Source organism: Mirounga angustirostris, unplaced genomic scaffold (genome assembly GCF_029215605.1).
Source record: "Mirounga angustirostris isolate CCGP_5_RB_7025 unplaced genomic scaffold, mMirAng1.0.hap1 SCAF_17, whole genome shotgun sequence".
NCBI classification, from domain to species: domain Eukaryota; kingdom Metazoa; phylum Chordata; class Mammalia; order Carnivora; family Phocidae; genus Mirounga; species Mirounga angustirostris.
The window spans coordinates 4,661,671-4,682,563 of NW_026991725.1; the positions used below are offsets into that span (position 1 = coordinate 4,661,671).

Genomic DNA, 20,893 nt, shown 5'->3' on the forward strand with positions numbered 1-20,893 from the left:
TGAATTCAAATGAATTAAAAAAAATACTGGTGAGCCAAATATGCTAAAAAGGTACTTGTAGCTTGCCACCTCCATATTTGAGGCTTGAGGAGAGGGTGCCCAGAACAGGAGCTCTATGATAATGGATAAACAGTGATGCCATCGATAGGTGATATTTGGGTGCTTTCCGTGCCAGGATCTTTACATGAATGACCTTATTTTAAAGATTTTTTATTTATTTATTTGAGAGAAAGAGTGAGCGAATGAGAGAGAGAGAGAGAGGACGCGAGAGCACGCACAAGCAGGGGGGAGGAGCAGAGGGAGAGGGAGAAGCCGACTCACCGCTGAACAGGGAGCCAGATGTGGGGCTCCATCCTGGGGACTCCGGGATCATGACCTGAACCACAGGCAGATGCTTAACCGGTTGAGCCACCCAGGCGCCCCTATTTTATTTTTTCAAGTAATTTCCACAGCCAACGTGGGGCTCGAATTTACGATCCCTAGATCAAGCCTCCCGCGCTCTACCGATTGGGCAAGCCAGGTGCCCCTGAATGAGCTCATTTTGGTAAATATCTCCATTTTCCAGATGAGAAAACTGAGACTTAGAGCTGCCTGTGGTCGCCCAACTAGTATTTAACGCCTGCAGAGCTTGCGCTCTTTATCCCTGGGACTAGGAGTGTGTTCTACGAGGAAGCGGGAGACTAACGAAGAGTCTTCCAGCAGCGCAGAAACCCGTGCACCTCCTCGACCGCCAGGGTGCAAGGCAAACTCCTTTCAAACTGGCTGACAGGCTCCTTGCGGACCCCGCCCCCCCGACCTCTTTTTCCTCCCCGCGCGCCTGGAGTGCGGCTTGCGATTGGCTGCAACCCCTGCCGTGGTCCCGCCCCCTCCTTGCGCAGCTCCGCCCTTCGGCGCCTAGAGCCACCGGAAGCAAGCATGGCGGCTCCCGGGGCAGCGGCTACAGACCTAGGTGCGGTGGCATTCGGGCGGGGCCCGCGGCTTGTGTATTGAGAGGGAGGAATGCGGGCTTTGGGGATTGTGGTGTGCTAGAGGTCCCGCGGACTGGGGGTCGGGGGGTCGTTTCAGACAAGATCCCTTCAGATTTGGGCGCGGGCCCCTCGCACAGGGATTCCTATGAACGCGGGCGGAGAGCCTCTGAGTGCCGGTTGCTGGGGCTCCTCCGCGTCAGGTGTGGGGCGGGCACCTAAGCCCACTTCCAGCGCCTCAAGTCGGTACCTCCGTACCCCCAGAGGTGGTCCGAGGCAAGCGGGCCGCTCTCTTCTTCGCTGCGGTGGCCATCCTGTTGGGGTTACCGCTCTGGTGGAAGACCACGGAGACCTACCGGGCCCCCTTGCCTTACTCCCAGATCAGTGGGCTGAATGCCCTGCAGGTGAGTCCTCGGTGGGAGAAGGCCAGGGGACAGCCCGCTGGCAAGGTGGAGACTCAGCTGATGGCCCTGATGCTCCTTACCCTAGCTGCGGCTCACGGTACCCATCACCGTCGTGTTTACCCGGGATTCAGTGCCATTGGACGACCAGGAGAAGCTGCCCTTCACCGTTGTACATGAGAGAGAGATCCCTCTGAAATGTGAGTCCCTGGGGAGTCAGGGCTGCCTTTCTGGTCTGAGCTCAGTCCAGAGATGGGTTAGGTAGGAGGAGCATGAGTGTCCCTTAAAGGTAGTTAAAAATTTATATTAAAAGCCCTCTCTGAATGAACAGTGTGGATGGTTAGAAGAAAAACAACTTTAAATTCAGTGTTCACCGTTAAGGCGACAGTTTTATTCATAAAACAATTATGCTACTTGATGAGAAGCAATTAATGCTCATTAGGGCATAGGAGAGGAAGTGGGATACTTTACTAAGTGTTAGGTACTTTTCAGTACCAGGAATCTTGGGGTGAATGAGGAATTGATAATGGTTTAAAGAAATTCATAGCCCAGTAGGGGAGAAAGACACTTAGATAAAGAAATCACAGTGAAGGGGCGCCTGGGTGGCTCAGTCGTTAAGCGTCTGCCTTAGGCTCAGGTCATGGTCCAAGGGTCCTGAGATCGAGCCCCCGCATCAGGCTCCCTGCTCCGCGGGAAGCCTGCTTCTCCCTCTCCCACTCCCATGTTCCCTCTCTCACTACGTCTCTCTGTCAAATAAATAAAATCTTAAAAAAAAAAAAAGAAATCACAGTGGAAATATGTAAGAAACTGAGATTGCGCTAAAGAAAGAGCCTTTAACTGGGAGGAAAGAAAGGCAGAGAAGGTTTTGAGGATGTCATTTTTAAGCCGGATTTTTAAAGGATGTGAAGGAATTCAGGTTAAATGGGGGAAGGGAGGAAGGGAACAGCATGAGCCAGTAATAATAATCGCTAATATTAGTTGTTCATTATATGCCAGAAACTAGGTGAAGCACTTTACATGTGTTGCCTCATTTAATCCTCTCTAACATTATTATCTCCATTTTATAAATGAAAAAACAGACAAGAGATTTTAATTTGCTCAGGATCACACAGCTAGCTAGTAAGAGGTGGAACTGGGATTTAAATCCAGGCCTGACTGATTCCAGTGTTCTGGCTTTTAACTGACAAACTCTACTGCCTCCTGTTTAGAAGCATGGAGGGGTGAATCAGCATGTTGGGGGATCTGTGAGCAGTTTTACTTCTCTGGAGTGTGAAGTGAAAGTTTGGGAGTGACTGGATGTGTAGGCCGAGTCCAGCCTGTGACGTGCCTGTATGCCATTTACTTTCTAGCTTTTTAACCTTGGTCACACACATTTTTTTAAAAAAAATCATTTCATGGGGCCCGTGGGTGGCTCAGGTTGTTAAGCTTCTGTCTGATTCTCCATCTCAGCTCAGATCTTTTTTTTTTTTTTTAAAGATTTTATTTATTTATTTATTAGAGAGCGAGTGAGAGAGAAACAGCATGAGGGAGGAGAGGGTCAGAGGGAGAAGCAGGCTCCCCACTGAGCTGGGAGCCCGATGCGGGACTCGATCCCGGGACTCCAGGATCATGACCTGAGCCGAAGGCAGTCGCTTAACCAACTGAGCCACCTAGGCGCCCCTCAGCTCAGATCTTGATCTCAAGGTTGTGAGTTAAGCCCCGTGTTGGACTCCACACTGCACAGGGAGCCTACATTAAAAAAAAAAAAAAAAAAAAAATCATTTCATACAGTTCAACCTAATGTAAACATAAATAGGTTTTGTTTCTCAAAACAAGAATGGATCATACCTCACATGTTAGTCCACAACTTGATTGTTGTCAATTTGTCATGGATTTCTTCGTATTTAGTGACAGAGTATTCAATAACATGGACATGTTGTGGAGGTAGTATAGTGGAGGGGCCAAGAGTATGGCATTTGCTGTAAGAGAGCTGGATTAAAGCCTTGGTTCTGCTACTTATTTGTGTGAATTTGGGTGAGGTTGTTAACCTCTCTAAATCTTGGTTTTCTCATCTGTTAAATAGGAATAGTAATAGGTTTGTTCATTTATTCAATAATAAATATTTGCTGATATATATATATATGTCAGATACTGTTGTAGTTGCTGGAGATACAGCAAACAAAATAGACAATACAGTGAACAAAATAGACGACAAAGAGGAGAACGGACAGTTGGAAGATAAAAAAATTAAATGTATGTTAGATTGGGGGGGCACCTGGGTGGCTCAGTCAGTGGAGTATGACTCTTAATGTTGGGGTTATGGGTTTGAACACCAGGTTGGATGTAGAGATTACTTAAAATAAAATCTTAAATAAAAAGGCCATGGGTAGCTCAGTCGGTTAAGCGTCTGCCTTTAGCCCAGGTCATGATGCCAGGGTCCTGGGATCAAGCCCCACATCGGGCTTCCTGCTCAGTAGGGAGTCTGCTTCTCCCTCTGCCTGCCACTCGCCCCACTTGTGCTCTCTCTCTTTCTCTCTGCCACTCACAAATAAATAAGTAAAATCTTAAAAAAAAAAAAAAAGAGTCGCATGCTTTACCGACTGAGCCAGCCAGGTGCCCCTTATTTTGATTTTTTTTTATAGATTTTATTTATTTATTTGAGAGAGCATGAGAGGAGGGAGGGTCAGATGGAGAAGCAGACTCCCCACTGAGCAAGGAGCCTGATGGTGAGACTTGATCCTGGGACTTTGGGTTCATGACCTGAGCCGAAGGCAGACTGAGCCACCGAGGCGCCCCTGATTTTTGAAACATAACTACCAGGGGCGCCTGGGTGGCTCAGTCGTTAAGCGTCTGCCTTCGGCTCAGGTCATGGTCCCAGGGTCATGGGATCGAGCCCCGCATCGGGCTCCCTGCTCTGCGGGAAGCCTGCTTCTCCCTCTCCCACTCGCCCTGCTCGTGTTCCCTCTCTCGCTGTGTCTCTGTCAAATAAATAAATAAAATCTTTAAAATAAATAAATAAATAAGTAAAATAAACATAACTACCATGTCACACCTAACCAAGTTACAAATAATTCCTTAATATCACCTAATTTCTTTTTTTTTTTTTTTTTAAGATTTTACTATTTGACAGAGAGAGACACAACGAGAGGGGGAACACAAGCAGGGGGAGTGGGAGAGGGAGATGCAGGCTTCCCGCAGAGCAGGGAGCCAGATGCGGGGCTCGATCCCAGGACCCTGGGATCATGACCTGAGCTGAAGGCAGACGCTTAACGACTGAGCCACCCAGCCACCCCCCCAATAAATTTTAGGTTCAACTTCTCAATTTCGGGGGAGGAGGGCGAAAAAATCCCTTTGGGATTGCCTTACAGGTATAGATTAACTTGGGGAGAATTGACATCCTTAGAATATTTAGTCTTTCCATCTAAGAACCTTGTATACTTTTCCCATTTCATTCAGATCTTCTTTTATGTCCTTCAGTGAAGTCCTCGGTGTTTTTCTTATAGTTTTATACATTTCTTCCTGGGTATTTTATGTTCTTTATTATTATGGTGATTGGGATTTTAAAAAACACTTGCTTTTCAAATTGGATATCATTGGCACTTATCAGAAAGCTACTAATTCTTGCGTATATCTAGTCATTGTACTGAATTGTTACTAGTTCTAATAGTTTTCCAGTTGGTTCTCTTTGATTTTCTTGGAAAATAATTATGCTATTTCAAAAAGTGGCCGTCTTGTTTCTTTCTTTCAAATATTCATGTTTCATGTCTCTTTCTTCCCTTATTACATTGGTCAGGAACTTCAGAAAGAACAATGCTGAATAACAGAGGAGAGAGCAGGCATCCTCAATTTATTATTATTTTAATTTTTTAAAAGATTTTATTTATTTATTTATTTATCTAGGGGAGAGAGAGAGCACGAGCAGGGGGAGGAGCAGAGGGAGAGGGACAAGCTGACTCCCCGCTAAGTGTGGAGCCTGATGCAGGGCTCGATCCCACGACCCTGCCTGAGCTGAAATCAAGAGTCAGGTGCTTAACTGACTGAGCCACCCAGGTGCCCCTTATTACTAATTTTAACCGAACTACATTTAGTGTTTTGTCATTAAGTGTGCATCTTATCTTTATCAAGAACATTCATTGAATTTAATTATTTTGAGGCACGTATTGAAGTGGTCATATGGTTTTTCTCCTTTCACCTATTAATAGAATGAATATTGTAATAGATTTCCCTTTGGGAGGGTACTTCAGGTTGATGGTAGGGTGTACACAGGCAGAGGCAACAGCTAGTTAGGTGGGAGAGGTGGGGTGTTGTGTATTTGATATCATCCATGTAGAAATCATTAGAATTGACTGCAGCTTCTTGGTCTTTCTTTGCAAACAATATTCTGGCTGTCCTGAGACACCGGACAGTGTGAGGGCTGGGAAGGTGGACAGGTCTGTACTTAGTCTTCTTATCTTGCTTCTTCCTTTTCCTCTCAGACAAAATGAAAATCAAATGCCGTTTCCAGAAGGCCTATCGGAGGGCTCTGGAGCGCGAGGAGGAGGCCCTGTCACTGGGCAGTATGCAAGGTACCGGAAGGGGTGATCACGCTAGTTTAACACGAAGCCCTCTTTTTCTCTTCTGATCTCTAAGTGTGTATTTTCCATACCTTGTCTTAACTTCAGAATCTCTCTGGGAAAGCTGGGAATGAGATATTGTGTGTTTCAGCCTGGGCCACCAGGGGCCGAGCCTGGCCACAGTGTCAGCCAGGTGTGAGTGGGAGGAGGAGCCGTGGCTGAGGCCCTCTGTGGGGGCCAGAGGGAAAGGGAATGGTGTTTTTGCTCCTGGTGCACCTTCTGCTCTTGTCCCCAGAGGCAGAAACCGTGTTAGCTGAGCCACAGAAGCAAGCAGAGGGCTCCCTGACTGTGTATGTGATCTCTGAAAACTCCTCGCTTCTGCCCCAGGTAGGGTGAGCAGAGGTTGCGGCTTCTCGTCCTGTCCTAGGTCGCCTCTTTCTTGCAGTAGTGCTCCCTATTGCTTGCATTTGTTACAGAAAACTCTTTAACAAATAGTTTTTTTAAAGAATGCAAATAGGAAAAAAAATAGAATGCAGATAGGGATTTTTGTTCATTGACTCTGGGTCTTTCTTTCTTTCTTTCTTTTTTTTTTTTTTTAAAGATTCTTCTTTATTTATTTGACAGAGAGGGAACACAAGCAGGGGGAGTGGGAGAGGGAGAAGCAGGCTTCCCGTTGAGTGGGGAGCCTGACCTAGAGCTCGATCCCAGGACCCTGGGATCATGACCTGAGCTGAAGGCAGACACTTAATGACTAGGCCACCCAGGCATCCCAACTCTGGGTCTTTCTAAAGCCAGGAGTTATATTCAGTTCAAGCTCTGATGACCATTTAAAGTGGAAAAAAAATCAGGATGAAAAAAAAAGCTGGTTTGAATGGCTTGTGGTGGTAATATGGGCCGACACATTGACCTTTTCACTTGATGAGCAAGAGGCTCAGTGGGAGCTATGCCACGTACCATTTTCTTTTACAGTTTATGATGAAATATGTAATTCTTATAAAAAGATGAAAGAAAATTTTAATGAACATCCATGTACCCAACCCCAGCTTGCATATTGCAGTTTAGCAATATAGCTGAACCCTGTGCATCTCCATGGTTCTACCCTGCTCCCTTTTGGCCCAGGGTGACCATATTTTGTGTGTGTCATTTTCTTATTTTTCTTTCAAGTTTTATCACCTGTGTTGTATCTTAATAACATATTCAATTTTACAAACTTTTGAACTTTATATTAATACAGCACATGTTCTTCTGCAACTTGCGTTTCGTCCCACATTTATGTTAGAGAATCATCCATGATAATCAATGTGCAGTTAAGTCTAATATGTTCATATTTTTTTAAAGATTTTTTATTTATTTATTTGACAGGGAAACAGCGAGAGAGGGAACACAAGCGGGGGGAGTGGGAGAGGGAGAAGCAGGCTTCCCGCAGAGCAGGGAGCCCGATGTGGGGCTCGATCCCAGGACCCTGGGATCATGACCTGATGTTTCATTATAGAGACATATCACAGTTTATCCGTCCTGTTGCTGATGGGCAGTTGAATTGTCTCCGGTTTTTGACTCTTAGAAATAATGCTACTGTGAGCATTCCTGGCTTGCCTCTTCGCCATGTGCTGTCTACTTATATCAAACTTTCCAGGTGTTTGTTTATTCTGCTGTCCTTGTTCAGCATAGCATCTCCTAGTTTCCAGCCCATGAAGCTTTAGATAATGCCTGGAACTTATGTCTGCTGGGAAGGCAAAGGGAACAGAAATGAATGAAAGCATTCATGACACCGATTGGTCAGAGGTGTTTAGATAGGGGTTCACTATGAATCTAAGGGGAGGGGTAGGCCTCTTGGTCAGTGGCAAAAAGTCAGATTCTCTGAGACCGGAGCCAGCACGTTCTTCTGTTTTCTTCCCTGAGCCCTGGGCATTCTGTCTCTTGCTGGTCTCTCACAGGACATGATGAGCTACATCGGGCCTGAGAGGACAGCAGTCGTGAGAGGGATCACACACCGGGAGGCCTTTAACATCGTCGGCCGCCGTGTAATCCAAGTAGCGCAGGCCATGTCTTTGACCGAGGCCGTGCTCGCTGCGGCCCTGGCTGACCACCTTCCGGAGGACAAGTGGAGCTCTGATAAGAGGCGGCCTCTCAAGTCCAGCTTGGGTAGGGTGACAGGGCTTTGCCGTGAGAAGGGACAGGGAAATGAATGATGTGGAGGCGATGGGGCAGGAGGGGAATCTGCGTGCGGACTCTTTACTCCTTTCTTCTGTGGTTTCACCTTTTTAGTTAAAGCCCTCAGTGCTTCTCATCCCAGTTTTATCCTCCCTTGGGTTCCATGATGGCCATTAGCCCCATTCCAGAGGCGAGACGAGTTCAGCTCAGCCAGGCTTCTCTGACTCCTGTTTCTCTAGGCTATGAGATCACCTTCAGTTTACTCAACCCGGACCCCAAGTCCCACGACGTCCACTGGGACATCGAAGGGGCCGTCCGGCGCTATGTGCAGCCCTTCCTGAGTGCCCTCAGTGCTGCGGGCAACTTCTCTGTGGACTCTCAGGTGAGACTGGGAGCAAGCCGAGGAGTCCCTTCCCAGGCCGCACCGTCCTTTCCAGAGTCCATGCGTATTTATTGTTTTCAAGTGGAGTCTGTTCTTCCAGCTCTTAGAGCTTGCTGATCTGCTGGGAATTGCCTGTGCGTTGATATGACTCTAGTGTCTGCTTTTCCTCCACGGTGTCCAGCTCAGGGGCTTTTGTCAAGGTTTGTTAAAAAACGACCTTCCTTATGACCCCGTCGAACTGTATTCACCCAGTCGTGCCATCCTTAAGGAATTTATTTTAAAAATAAAACTTCCTGAAATATGTTAATGGAGTAGAAGTAAAGATGGAAAGAATGTAGCTTCCTATGTGTGAAGAATGTATCACACAGTGTCCTTTTAGGGAAAATGTGGGAGACGTTTTTATCAGGTCTTGCTAGTGGGAGTACTTCTGAGTAACTGACTTGAATTGATCTTGTGGACACTGAATTATGCTATTCTTGTTTCCCTCTTTGTTTAGGCTCTTAGAAAGCCTGGTAAAAAATGTGATTTCAAAGCATATATTTAGTGTATTAACTTTACTCTTGGCTTTGTTATTTTTTTTTCCTACACCTATTTTCTCTCAGCTCTGATTTTGTTTCTTTATATTTTGTCCTGTCCTAACTGTATCTTTTTAAGGCACTTCAAATCCTTTTTGGGACAAAGTGGAGCATGAATCAATACACAAAATAATGTCCTCCTTCTTTGCTTTACAGATTCTTTACTATGCAGTGTTGGGGGTAAACCCACGCTTTGACCCAGCTTCTTCCAGCTACTACTTGGCCGCACACAGCCTCCCTCATGTCATCAACCCAGTGGAGTCCCGGCTGGGTGAGCTGAGGATGAGGGTCTATCTGCCAGGCTGGGGAGGGACCCTCAAGGCTCAGTGTGGGGTTGGAGACTGGTAGTATATAGTTATGGTTCCCAGGTTGGGTGGTCTGAGGGCGTCAGGGAAGTGCTGGGCATTTAGGCTCTTTTTTCATGAGATTCTGTTTACATGTCTAATTTCACACTATCATATCCAAAAACATTTATTAAAATGACTCCCAGTGCTTTTTGTAAAGAAACGGATAGGCTGCATCTCCCTCCGTGCAAGCCATCCAGGAAAGATATGGTCATGCACGTAGGAAAGATAACAGCAAAAGTACATGAAGGCAGAATTTGGATGGACAGTTCTGCTGATCAAGGTTTGAAGCTGGAATTCCAGTCTTTCATTTTGAGGGTGGTACCTACAAAGAATAAGATGACCACAAGCTATAATACAGGCAAACCAAAGTTAGTATATCACTGGTTGTGGGATTTCAGACAGTAAGGTGAGGCCAGTGTGGACCACAATATGAGAGGGCCCAGGTGATCCCTCCCTCCCTCCCTCGTTCCCTCTCTTCCTTCCTCCCTCCCTCTGGCAGTGTGGAGTACAGAGATTCAGAAGGGCTTTCCAGGTAAGGAAAACTCTGAGCTTAGATGTAGAAGAGGCAGAATGGATTGGCATTCAGGAAGCTCGCAGAAGTTTAGTGTAGCTGAATTGTGAGGGAGTGACCGAGTTGCAGCTGGCAAGGCGGGCTGGTGCCAGATCATAAGGACCATGGTAAGTAGCTTGAACTTCTACCTGGTGTGAATGGCTAGCTACTGAAGGATTAAGAGGGAATTGACATGAGGTCTTTTTTATATTTATATATAAAATGGGTTATAATTATATGGGTGTGATGTAGCAATGCCCAAGAGAGTGGTCTTAGACAGTCATGGGGGGCCTGTTAGAGGAGGGGAGATTCCAGGGGCCTTTGGGGGGCTAAGGACTCTACATGTATGTGGCACATCTTGGGAGAATGTTCAGAGGAGGTTCTTGACCACAGAAACCCAGGACTGGAGGATATCCCGGTGAATATCAGCTAGGGAAAATGAGGACCAGAGTGAGTGACCAGAAAGTTAGAGAGGCTGACCTGGAACTGAGATTTAGATCCAGCAGGTTTTGGTATTCTGACTTCCCTTCTCTTTGTACCACAGGATCCAGCGCTGCCTCCCTTTACCCTGTGCTCAACTTTCTGCTGTATGTACCTGAGCTTGCCCACTCCCCGCTGTACATTCAGGACAAGGATGGGGCTCCAGTGGCCACCAACGCCTTCCACAGTCCCCGCTGGGGTGGCATTATGGTAATGATCATAAAGCCCCAGCTTTAGGGACAGACAGACGTTCCTAAGACTGTTCCTTCTGTTGTTCCTCTAGTGTCCTCCATGGCCCAGCCTGTGGGAGGGGCAGCACTAAGGAGGTGCGGGTGCTATGAGCTCGGCCCCTCCTCTGCCGGCCCCACGGCTTCTTATTTCTGTCAGTGTTTTCTATGATATGACCCTTCTACATGTAGCAGTTGGCACTTACTGAGGACTTCTCTGTGTGTACATCTTAGATCTTGGCCCTGTTTGTGGGAGTCTTGCAAGGCTGGGAAGTTTGTTTCTCCTGTGAGACTGGGAGTTTCTCATAGGTAGGAACTCTTAAAATGGAATAAAAAATATTTTTTACAGGACTTTTGAGGGGATAATGGAGATAATTTATGAAAAGCTCCTAATAGGTATTCGAAAAAATATTAGCTATACCATCAGGTTCGTAATTTCTAAAGACATTTCTAAAAAGGTCTCCTTTTTCTCTCCCCACCTCCAGAGTGTCTAGGGCAGAGCCGTGAAAGGTCCTGGTGTGGTCCTGAGGCAATCTCATTTCCCCCTGCAGGTCTACAATGTGGACCCCAAAGCCTACAATGCCTCGGAGCTGCCAGTGAGGGTTGAGGTGGACATGGTGCAAGTGATGGAGGTGTTCCTGGCTCAGTTGCGGTGAGGTCCTGGCTCATGCGCCTGGGGGCGTGGTCACTGAATCTGACCCCAGTCTCCTGAGCGGACTGGAATGAAATCTCACCCGGCAGGGACACCTCAGCTGTGCCTAGAGCCCCAGGGAAACCAGGAAAGGTTTCTAAGGATCACCTTACCCTTCTCCTAAGAAGGAGTAGTTGCTGACAAAAACTGTTTGAAGAAAAGCAGACTCCTGAGTGTCAGGTCTGTGGGGTGTGATTAGGGGTGCTTAAGAAAATAGCTACTAATTCTGAAGCTAACTGGTACATTAGTGGCTGCCTGCTGCCCTGTGTTGAGGATTCTAGGGCTGTGCCTGGGATCATCAGGAAAGAGGATTCTGGTAGATTAGCAATGTCTGCCCTGGGTGCAGGATTAGAGAGGCACAGCACAGGTGCTTAGTAGAAGTGGTGCTGGATCAGGGCGCTGGATAGTTCAGTCGAGGAGCGGCTGACTCTTGGTTGTGGCTCAGGTCATGATCTCCGGGTCATGGGATCGAACCCTGCATTGGGCTCCATGCTCAGTGCAGAGTCTGCTTGTCTCCCTCTGCTCCTCCCCTGTTTGCTCACACGCACGCGCTCGCTCTCTCTTAAATAGATAAATAAAATCTTGAAAAAACCAAAAAAAGAAGTGGTCCTGGATCATCCCTTAACTAAAGGCTCAGTGGTCCCATTTGTCCAAAGAGAGGGTAGGCAGAGTGAGGGGATTAAACTAGGTTGGTATTACCAGAAATTTTTAGCCATGGGACCTTTTTTCAAACAAGATCTTGGAAATCCAAACCAGAAACAGATAAAAGCAAAAACACTGGTTAAAATGGGGCCTGAGGCTCTGTTTTGCTTAGTGTTGCCACTCATTCCCCACCCTGACAAGACCCTGAGGCACTTCCCTGTGACTGGTGATTCTGGGTAAGATTGAAAATCTTAGTCATTATTCTAGGAATATTAGCCATTTTCTACTCTCAGCCTTCCTTACTTCACTCTTCGACAGGCTGCTCTTTGGGATTGCTCAGCCCCAGATGCCTCTGAAATGCCTGTTTTCAGGGTCCAAGAGTGAAGGGCTAACGACCTGGGAGCTCGACCGGCTGCTCTGGGCTCGGTCAGTGGAGAACGTGGCCACAGCCACCACCACTCTCACTTCCCTGGCCCAGCTTCTGGGCAAGATCAGCAACATTGTCATCAAGGACGATGTGGCATCTGAGGTGAGTGGGCAGGGGATGGTGTGACCAGAGTGGCCAGCAAGGGCCGGGGTGTGGTGAAACCAGAGAGCCAGTTGAGGCCCAGGGTGTGTGTGGGCATGCCATCCTTGAGTGCCCCAGGCTTCCTCTAGGGGGCAGTGCCAGGTCCCCAGCCCGACGCCAGGTGGGGTGTGAAGGTTTAAGCAGGCACACGCATTAAAAAAAATACACCGTAGCCCTTTTACACTGGCCTCCATATCGTGGGCAAACTCCAGGCAACGTGCCTGGTAGATGGAAGACACAGTAAGACCCATCCCCCCTCCCACCCCAGCACCTCCCTGGTGCCTGGTACTTACTGGTAACCCCCTGCCCCCTTCCTAGGTGTACAGGGCTGTAGCTGCAGTCCAGAAGGCAGCAGAGGAGTTGGCCTCTGGGCACCTGGCCTCTGCCTTCATTGCCAGCCAGGAAGCTGTGACATCCTCGGAGCGTGCCTTTTTTGACCCCTCGCTCCTCCACCTCCTCTATTTCCCTGATGACCAGAAGTTTGCCATCTATATCCCACTCTTCCTGCCTATGGCTGTACCCATCCTCCTGTCCCTGGTCAAGATCTTCTTGGAAACCCGCAAGTCGTGGAAAAAGCCTCAGAAGACAGACTGAGCAGGACAGCATCTCAGCAGGAAGCCTTCCTTTCTGGCCAGAATGGGAGCTGTTAGATTGAGAGGCACAGAAATGGGGCCTGCCGTGAAGGACTTAGCTCCAGTAACCAAAGTACAACACTCCAAGCAGGGTTCCTCTTTCCTTCCCTTCCCATTCCTCTAGCTCAGGTTCCCCCCACAACCTTTGTGCCCTCCCTCTTCCCCTTCCTCCAGAAGATAGTCATTTGGGTCTCCTTATCTGGCTTAAACTTGAAGGCCCTTTCCTTTCTCCCTCGGGGCAGGGGCAGTTTGTTGTGCTTCCGTCCTGTGTCCTGTTCGTCCTGTTCCTCGCAGTCCTCTTGAACTCAGAGGGAGCATTAGGGGAAAGCCCTGGGTTGGATTCTAGCCCCCTCCCCTCCATACTTCTCTCTGATCCCTCAGGGAGAGCCCTAGCACTGCTCTCATGGAAGGGGCCAGGTCACCTCTGGGGCCTTCTCCTCTCCTCCCCTCCCTCCTGGCTGGCTGTGCCTGTTGGGTATAGCCTGATGCTTTGCGTGTGGCCGAGTTTCCCTTCACCCTTTTATAGAGGTAGTGTGGTGCAGTGGGGAAGGGTCCAGACTTTGGTATCACGCATGCCTGAATTCAGACCCTTGTTTCTGTACCTTCTGCACTTCTCGTCTGGGGAGCATTGAATAAGCCACTTAATCTCTCTAGCCTCAGTTTTTCATTTGTTCAAACAGCACTAATGATACCTCCCTTACAAGGTGGTTATGAGGATTAAATGTGATAAGCATATGAAAGTGTCTGGCATATTTTAGGCTTTCAATAAACATTGGTTGAATGTGAATTGGAATGATATGAAGTATGAGCATACCTTTCATTCTTCATTTGTGTCCAAGTAATGGTTTCCTGCTATCTGTCCTGGGCTCACAGGCCCAGCTTGCTTAGACCTGGCCATGTGCCCTACAGAGAGGCCCCGCTTCCCTGCCCTGGAGGGCCCTGTGGTGGTGAGACGCCTAGGCTGTTGTCCCTCAGCATGTCCAGGGACATGCTGTTAGCATCTACTTCTGCCTTTTTCGCAGGGGGTCTGGGAGAGAATAGCTTGTACCAGTGTAAGCCTTTAAATACAAACTCATTCATAAATAAAAAATATATTAAGCATGGGCTGCAACAGGCACTGTGCTAACTGCCAGGTATTACAGAGAACAAAGACAGGATCTCTGCTTCCATGGAAGTGATCTTTTAGGGGGGAGAGTCAGTGAACAAAAACTAATTTCAGATAATGCATTAGAAGGGAAAAACAGGCTGATCAGATGGTGACGGGGGCTTGTACTTTAGATTGAGTGAGGGGGCGTGGCCTTTGAGCAGATGACATTTGAACTAAGACCAGAAGAGGAAGCCATTTCGGGGAAGAGCATCCCAGGCAAAGATCCTGAGGCGGGAACTTGCTTAAGGGGCAGACGGAAGGACAGAGTGGCGGGAGCGCAGCGAGTAAGGAGTAAAGGTAGACAGGACTCCTTAAAGTACCCAGCGAAAAAAATGAATGAAGCCCAAGGCGAGGCCCCACCCAGCCCCAGGGGAGTGGACCCAGGTTGGCGCGCCAGCAGCCTTTCGGCTGGGGTGGGCGGGGCCCGTGGCTGGCCCACCCCTGGGGGCGGGGCGGTACCTGGGGCCCCGGCCGGGGGCGGGGCTGCAGACGCTCCCCCTTCTCTCGGCTCCAGCCGGCGCAGGCAGCCGCCGCGGCAGCAGGCGAGCGGCGGCCCGGCGAGGCCATGAAGGTGAAGAAGGGCGGCGGCGGGGCTGGGACGGGGGCGGAGCCCGCTCCAGGGGCCTCCGGCCCGAGCGTGGAGCCCAAGCCCGAGCTGCAGCTGCAGGCGGAATCCGAGTCCGGGTCCGAGTCGGAGCCGGAGGCTGGCCTGGGGCCCAGGCCGGGGCCGCTGCAGAGGAAGCAGCCGATCGGGCCAGAGGACGTGCTGGGGCTGCAGCGGATCACGGGCGGTGAGCACCGGCGAGGCAGCGCCGCCCGCGGCGGGAGGGCGGGAGGGAGAGAGCGCGGGAGGGGGCCCTCGCGGGGCGCTGAGCCTGGGCCCCCGCCCCCTTTCCCGCCCTACCTCCCCTCCCCCACCCGGGTGCCCCTCGCCTGAGTTCCCTACCCTTCTGCCTCGGAGCCTGAGATCTCCATGTCCCCTCTTCCCTTGATCTTGTGCCCGCCTCTTTTCCCTTTAGACATTTATTTTCACCCTACTTCCTTTCTGAGGAGGCCGTCCCCCTTTCCCGTGGTGGAGGTGGGGCAGCAGCTGCAACTGTGACCCCTTCCCCGTGGAATCTTCAGGGCCCTTTGAGGCTTTTCTCTGGAGTAATGAGGATGGGTGCTGAGTGCAGTCTGTCCTCAGTCCCCACCCTGGAGGCTAGGCGGAGGCTGAGCTATTTAGGTGACATTAAGACCCTCCAGTCTCCCTGACCATTAAATGCCCTCACTCTGGGTCCCCCAGGAAGTCTGGGTCCATTCTCCAACCCCAGGAAAGAACCTGGGCAGGAAGCTTCAGTGGGTTGGCTCTGGGCCCTCTTAAGGGAGTAGGTTAATGTGTGTGTCGCCCCCCCGCCCCCCTTTAGCCTGTCTTCTTCCGGGAGGCCTAGTCTCTGCTGTGGTTGAGTTTCTGAGCTGAACTGCCTGGGTTGAAGTCCCAGCTATGCCATGTAATTGGCTGTGTGACCTTGGGCAAGTAATTTCACCTCTCTGAGCATGTTCATCTGTAAAATGGGGATGATGGCACCTACTTTATAGGGCCTTTGTGAAAACTAATTTTCTGATTTTGTTTAGTGCCTGGCATACTGTGCATGCTCTGTAAATAGGGCTCTTTTGTAAGTAGTACCGAGGGCCCCACAGGACTGCTTATGGCTGCTGCCTGGGGGCAGACAACTGGGCATTCAGGGCAGGGGAGGAGGTTACCACAGGCAGGGAGCGACGACTAGGAAGTCTCATGGCAGAGGCAGCGGCTGAGCCTCAAAGAACGGAGGCATTTGGAGAGAGAGTGGCCCTCTACCTTAGCTTCGTTCATCAGTGATCCTGCCCCGACTTCCTCCGTGAGAGCAACTCCTGGGACCCCTCTCTGGTGGTGGGGGGCAGGTGCTGGAGTGGACCTGAGCTCTGCAGTTGCAGGAGCAGCAGAGCCCGAGGCTGCCAGACAGAGCCGTGGAGGGGACTGTAATGGCAGATCTAGGCCTGTACATCTGGGGCCCTGGGGGACCAGCCTTCTCCCTCCTGTCTCAGCCAGGCAGCAAGTGTTCTTGGCTGGGCCCCCAGAGCGCTGAGCTGCCTTGCCCCAGCAGACACCAGTAGACAGAGGGGGCCTGGACCAGTCTGATGTTTGTGCCAGTTGGGCTGTCACTGGCAACAGCAGCATTTAGAATGGGGGCAGAACTTCCAGGATGTTTGGAGGTCAGGCTGACCTGTCTGGGTCTTCAGTAACTTTAGAGCTCACTTTGCAACTGTGGGGGCTTCCAGCCCATGTACTGCCATGTGTCTCCTAATTTGGAGGAGAGTCATAGCCCTTAGAGATGGGGTGTTTGTGGGGGGATGAACAGGGGAAGGAAGGGGCTTCATGGGAACCCTTTCCTCTATAGCAGCCGAGAGCTGGGTTCCAGGGAATCTCCACTCTGGCACCCCCTGGTCTCTTTTGACCCTAATCACACAGATCTAAGGTTTGCTCCTCCTGGATTATCAGCCCTGAATCCAGCTTAGGAAGCTATTTGTGGCAGAGGGAAAGGGGGCAGTTGTGTTCTGAGCCTTTGGCCACTCTGCCCCTTTATCTGGCCTGACCCTGGGTCCCAGGCTTCATCCTTCCCTTGGCCGAAGGGAGGGTGTGGGTGCAGCCTTCTGAGCCACGGGCATCCCACTTCCCTCACTTCCTCTAAGGGCAAAAGGGCTGATAATTCCAGGTGTGGTAGAAGAGGCTGAGGGCAGACTGTAAGAACTTAACTCTGGCATGAGAGGGGAGACTCCAAGAGCAGGAGAATGTGGAGAAGGAAGGGCTTTCCCGGGAGCTGGAGTTGGGCAGCTAGGATTCTGCTCCCAGTTCCGCCACCTCTTCTCCTTGTGACCTGTACTTTCTTTCTACATCTTTGGACCGGTGCTTACTTTCCGTGAAAATAAGGTGTGTCTAGGGTGAGGGAAGGGCTGCCCCCTGGCATTCCTCCTCTTTCTCTCCCCACCATGGACTGTGGCGGACAGGCCAGGGATCTGGCGCCTCCCCCAAGCCCTGCTGGACCCTAGGGTGCCAGGAGGCTACCAGGAGGGCCTCCTGGAGGGGGCGGCCCCGGGCTTGGGGAAGAGAGAAGGACTTTACATTCACTTCCTCTTCCTGCCCCAGAGGAATAGGAGGTGGCCCAGGGGCCTGGAGGGTGATTTCCGGGCCTCTATGGGGAGGATGTGATGGCTTTCGGGCTGACAGCACCAGACCCACCACTCCTCCTTTCGGTGTATTGCCAGGGCCTCCCTGAGCACTTGCAGTTGCTGCTGCAGGAGAAGTGAGGGTTGGGTCAGGCTCTGATATTCCTAAGCAAGCTTCCTCAGCCACGGCTCACCACTGTTCCCAGTTCCTCTTCTGGGCCTGAGGACTCCCTTTCCCCCCATGCACACCCCCAAATGCACCTGCCACACCCTCTTCCTGGCTTTGCTTGTACTCTTCTCTCTGGGGGTGGCTCAGAGCTAAGGTTGGGTAGATGAGCTTTCAGGGGGTTCCCTCTGTTTGCTAAGACTTCCTCCCATTTGGAGATCAACAGGGGATGGGAGCAAAGGTGGCCCCCTTCCCCCAGTATTCCAGGATCTGGGCTTGAGTCAGCAGAGCTTTGGCTAAGCTGCTTAAGGGAGCTGGGCTTATATAAGCCGCTTATGGGGCGAGGAGGGGGGTGGGGAGGAACCGGGGAGGGGTTGTTGGCCTGCCCTAGCACCACCCAGGTCAGGGAAGTCCTTGCCTGACACTCCTAATGTAGCTCCAGGGGCAGCTATGTGGTGGAGGGGGGAATGTTCTCCAGGGAAGTACTGTGTATATCCTGAGGCAGAGTTATGTCACCCTCTTTAGCACGAGGTTCTCAAAGGCAGGGCTGTAACCCTCTCGTGCTGGGGCTCCTCATTAGATTGGGGACCCATCTGGCTCAAAGTCACTGAGCTGGCCCTGGCAGAGCAGAGGCCGGAATAAGGCCCCACAGCTCCAGATGGGAGGGAAACTGTGGGGGTGGGTGGCCTTGTCATCCACCCTCCTCCACCCTGCCCCCCTCCCCGGCCTCCAAGGCCTCAGAGGATAGAGCTGTTGGTCTCTCATTAGATTCAAGTGACAGAGCTGCATATCCCCCACACTCTGAGTGCTCTCTCAAGGCAGGGACTCAGTCCTCTCTTTCTGGAAGGCAGTGACCTTCCGGAATCAGAGAAAGTGGTAGCTAGTCTGGGGTTCCCCAAAGGCTGAGCTGCTAGCAGGGGCTTCTGGACGGGTCCCTCTTTTGCTTAGCTGCCTGTCTTCCCTAGACTACCTGTGCTCCCCCGAGGAGAATATCTACAAGATCGACTTTATCAGGTTCAAGATTCGAGACATGGACTCAGGCACTGTCCTCTTTGAAATCAAGAAGCCCCCAGCCTCAGGTGAGCGGTAGGCCATCGACAGAAGGACGACGTGGGCGAGGGCTGTGAAGTGGGTTGCCCAGGGATTCCTCAGGCTGCAGAGGGGTCAGAGCAGGGCTGGGGCTGGGCCTGGGCCTCTGCTTTCATTTCCCATCTGTTTCTGGGGCTGGACATCTTGGGAGGACAGTCTGGCCCCTTTGGTCCCTGCCAGCCTGCCCTCTGCAGGCCTTCCTGGGAACTGCAGTCCCAGAGGCCCCAGGCCTCTCTCTCCTGGGGCCCTGGGAACCTCAATTGAAATTGGTGACCTGCTGACCTAGAAATCACCCCCCCCCTTCTGGGTGAAACCATTTAGCCAAAGGTCTGAACCCTCAATGTGCATCAGAATCTCCTGGGGGAATTTTTTAAGAATTCAGACAGATGGGGGCCCTGGGGTGGAACCCTGGGTGGGCCCGGGCCCCAGCCTGAAGCCCTCTGAGCCCCAGTTGGGGTACATTACAGAGCGGTTGCCCATCAACCGGCGGGACCTGGACCCCAATGCTGGGCGCTTTGTCCGCTACCAGTTCACACCTGCCTTCCTCCGCCTGAGGCAGGTGGGAGCCACGTGAGTCACTGGATGGAGGTGGGGGAGTGTTGGGGGGGAATGGACAAGGCCTGGGGGTAAGGGTGAGGGTGGAATGAGCCCCTCCTGAGTTCTTACTGAGCCTCTCCTTTGGGGGGTGGTGTCTGTCTTGAGCCTTGCCGGCTGACTTCAAGGCCAAGCTCAGCTCTGTCCCCTCCTGTCCGTCAGGGTGGAGTTCACAGTGGGAGACAAGCCTGTCAACAACTTCCGCATGATTGAGAGGCACTACTTTCGCAACCAGCTCCTCAAAAGTTTTGACTTCCACTTTGGCTTCTGCATCCCCAGCAGCAAGAACACCTGCGAGCACATCTACGACTTCCCCCCTCTCTCTGAGGAGCTGAGTGCGTGGGTGGGGCCGTGGGGGGCGGGGTTAGAGAGACCAAACTTGGGGGAGTGTGGGTCTGACCCCCTTTTCTCCCACCTTGGGTCTCTTGTGTTTGGCCACCATTCCTATGCCACCTGTAGGGAAACTGAGGCTCAGAAAGGCTGGGGGAACTCTTTGAGGTGGGTCTGAGGTTGTTCAGCTGGTCCCCATCCCACAGTCCTGAAGCCTCTGCAGTGGCCTGGCTCAGGCTCCTGACCTTTGCCCCAACTGGCTGGGCCTCTCTTGCAGTCAACGAGATGATCCGTCACCCATATGAAACACAGTCTGACAGCTTCTACTTCGTGGATGACCGGCTGGTGATGCACAACAAAGCAGACTATTCCTACAGTGGAACGCCCTGACCCGCAAAACAAGCCCCCCACCCCAGGAGGGTCCTGGGCCCTCCGCTGTGACCTCCCCAACACTCACCTCTCAACCTGAGGTCTTCTGCCTGGGGAGTGTTCCGAGAGCCCTGGCCCCTGAGTCGGTGATGGGAGGGAGGGTACCTGATGTCCCCAGTGCAAGTCTCTGAAGCCCATGGGGCCTGGCACGTGGGGTGGGGGGGTAGGAGGGCTGTCTTCCTCCATGTCCAGGAAGGCCTCCTGGGAGGGGAGTAGCCAGGGTTTCTGGACAGCCTAGCTGGGCCTCTTGGGCCCACGTTTAAGAATAGTGTTCCCCTATCCAGGCTTTGGCGAGGTCAGGGCAGGGACCCATTCCCTGTTCCCTACCCACCACCAACAGGCCATTTAGAGTCGTAAATTCACAGATGAATATCCGTTGGGGTGGGGGGTGGTCTGGCTGCCAAGATTCCCAAGGGGGTCTAGGCCTCAGCCACAGCCCCAGCCCTTACCGTCGGGGGCCGAGCTGCTGCCTGAGGTGTGGGAGGGCCCGGCCCAGATTGCAGCCTGTGGTAGGGACTGGACCAACTGTATATAGTTTTCAATAAACTCTCCTTTTCTGTTCTTTGGCTGTGGGCCAGCATGTGTGTATGGGGAGGTGCAGTTGGGGTGGGGCAATAATGTGGCTCCCAAACCTTCCTGTCCCCTAATCCTCTATAACCTGGCATCACACTCAGCATCTAGAGTCAGCATTTAATTCATGTTGCAGCTGGAAGGGGTTTTTCCTTTGATAAAGACAGAGACCCAGGCCCTGAGAGGGAAAGCTTTGGCCCAAAGTCATAACCAACTCTAGCACAACAGAGGCTGGGACAAAG

At 51.3% G+C, this 20,893-nt stretch overlaps 2 protein-coding genes across 2 annotated transcripts; both read left to right on the forward strand.

The window, feature by feature from the left end:
- The first annotated feature begins 793 nt into the window (after positions 1-793).
- PIGS (phosphatidylinositol glycan anchor biosynthesis class S) lies at positions 794-13,936 on the forward strand. Its single transcript, XM_045889475.3, has 12 exons — positions 794-949; positions 1,230-1,369; positions 1,455-1,566; positions 5,821-5,910; positions 6,194-6,285; positions 7,833-8,040; positions 8,289-8,431; positions 9,163-9,277; positions 10,448-10,593; positions 11,162-11,262; positions 12,262-12,472; positions 12,830-13,936. Exons 1-12 carry the CDS (start codon positions 916-918, stop codon positions 13,103-13,105), a joined length of 1,668 nt encoding a protein of 555 aa, XP_045745431.1. The 5' UTR covers positions 794-915; the 3' UTR covers positions 13,106-13,936.
- Positions 13,937-14,776: 840 nt separating this feature from the next.
- UNC119 (unc-119 lipid binding chaperone) lies at positions 14,777-20,643 on the forward strand. Its single transcript, XM_045889476.3, has 5 exons — positions 14,777-15,081; positions 18,605-18,718; positions 19,196-19,298; positions 19,485-19,657; positions 19,930-20,643. The coding sequence occupies exons 1-5, from the start codon at positions 14,856-14,858 to the stop codon at positions 20,040-20,042; spliced, it is 729 nt and encodes a 242-aa protein (XP_045745432.1). The 5' UTR covers positions 14,777-14,855; the 3' UTR covers positions 20,043-20,643.
- The last annotated feature ends 250 nt before the right edge of the window (positions 20,644-20,893 follow it).

Excerpts from the sequence above, each read along its gene's own strand:
- PIGS (XM_045889475.3), top strand. The coding sequence starts at position 916 with ATGGCGGCTCCCGGGGCAGCGGCTACAGACCTAG. Across the intron at positions 8,041-8,288 it reads GCCTCTCAAGTCCAGCTTGG|GCTATGAGATCACCTTCAGT; the intron begins GTAGGGTGACAG and ends CTGTTTCTCTAG. Across the intron at positions 9,278-10,447 it reads CCCAGTGGAGTCCCGGCTGG|GATCCAGCGCTGCCTCCCTT; the intron begins GTGAGCTGAGGA and ends TTTGTACCACAG.
- UNC119 (XM_045889476.3), top strand. The coding sequence starts at position 14,856 with ATGAAGGTGAAGAAGGGCGGCGGCGGGGCTGGGACGGGGGCGGAGCCC. Across the intron at positions 15,082-18,604 it reads GCTGCAGCGGATCACGGGCG|ACTACCTGTGCTCCCCCGAG; the intron begins GTGAGCACCGGC and ends TGTCTTCCCTAG. Across the intron at positions 19,299-19,484 it reads CTGAGGCAGGTGGGAGCCAC|GGTGGAGTTCACAGTGGGAG; the intron begins GTGAGTCACTGG and ends CCTGTCCGTCAG.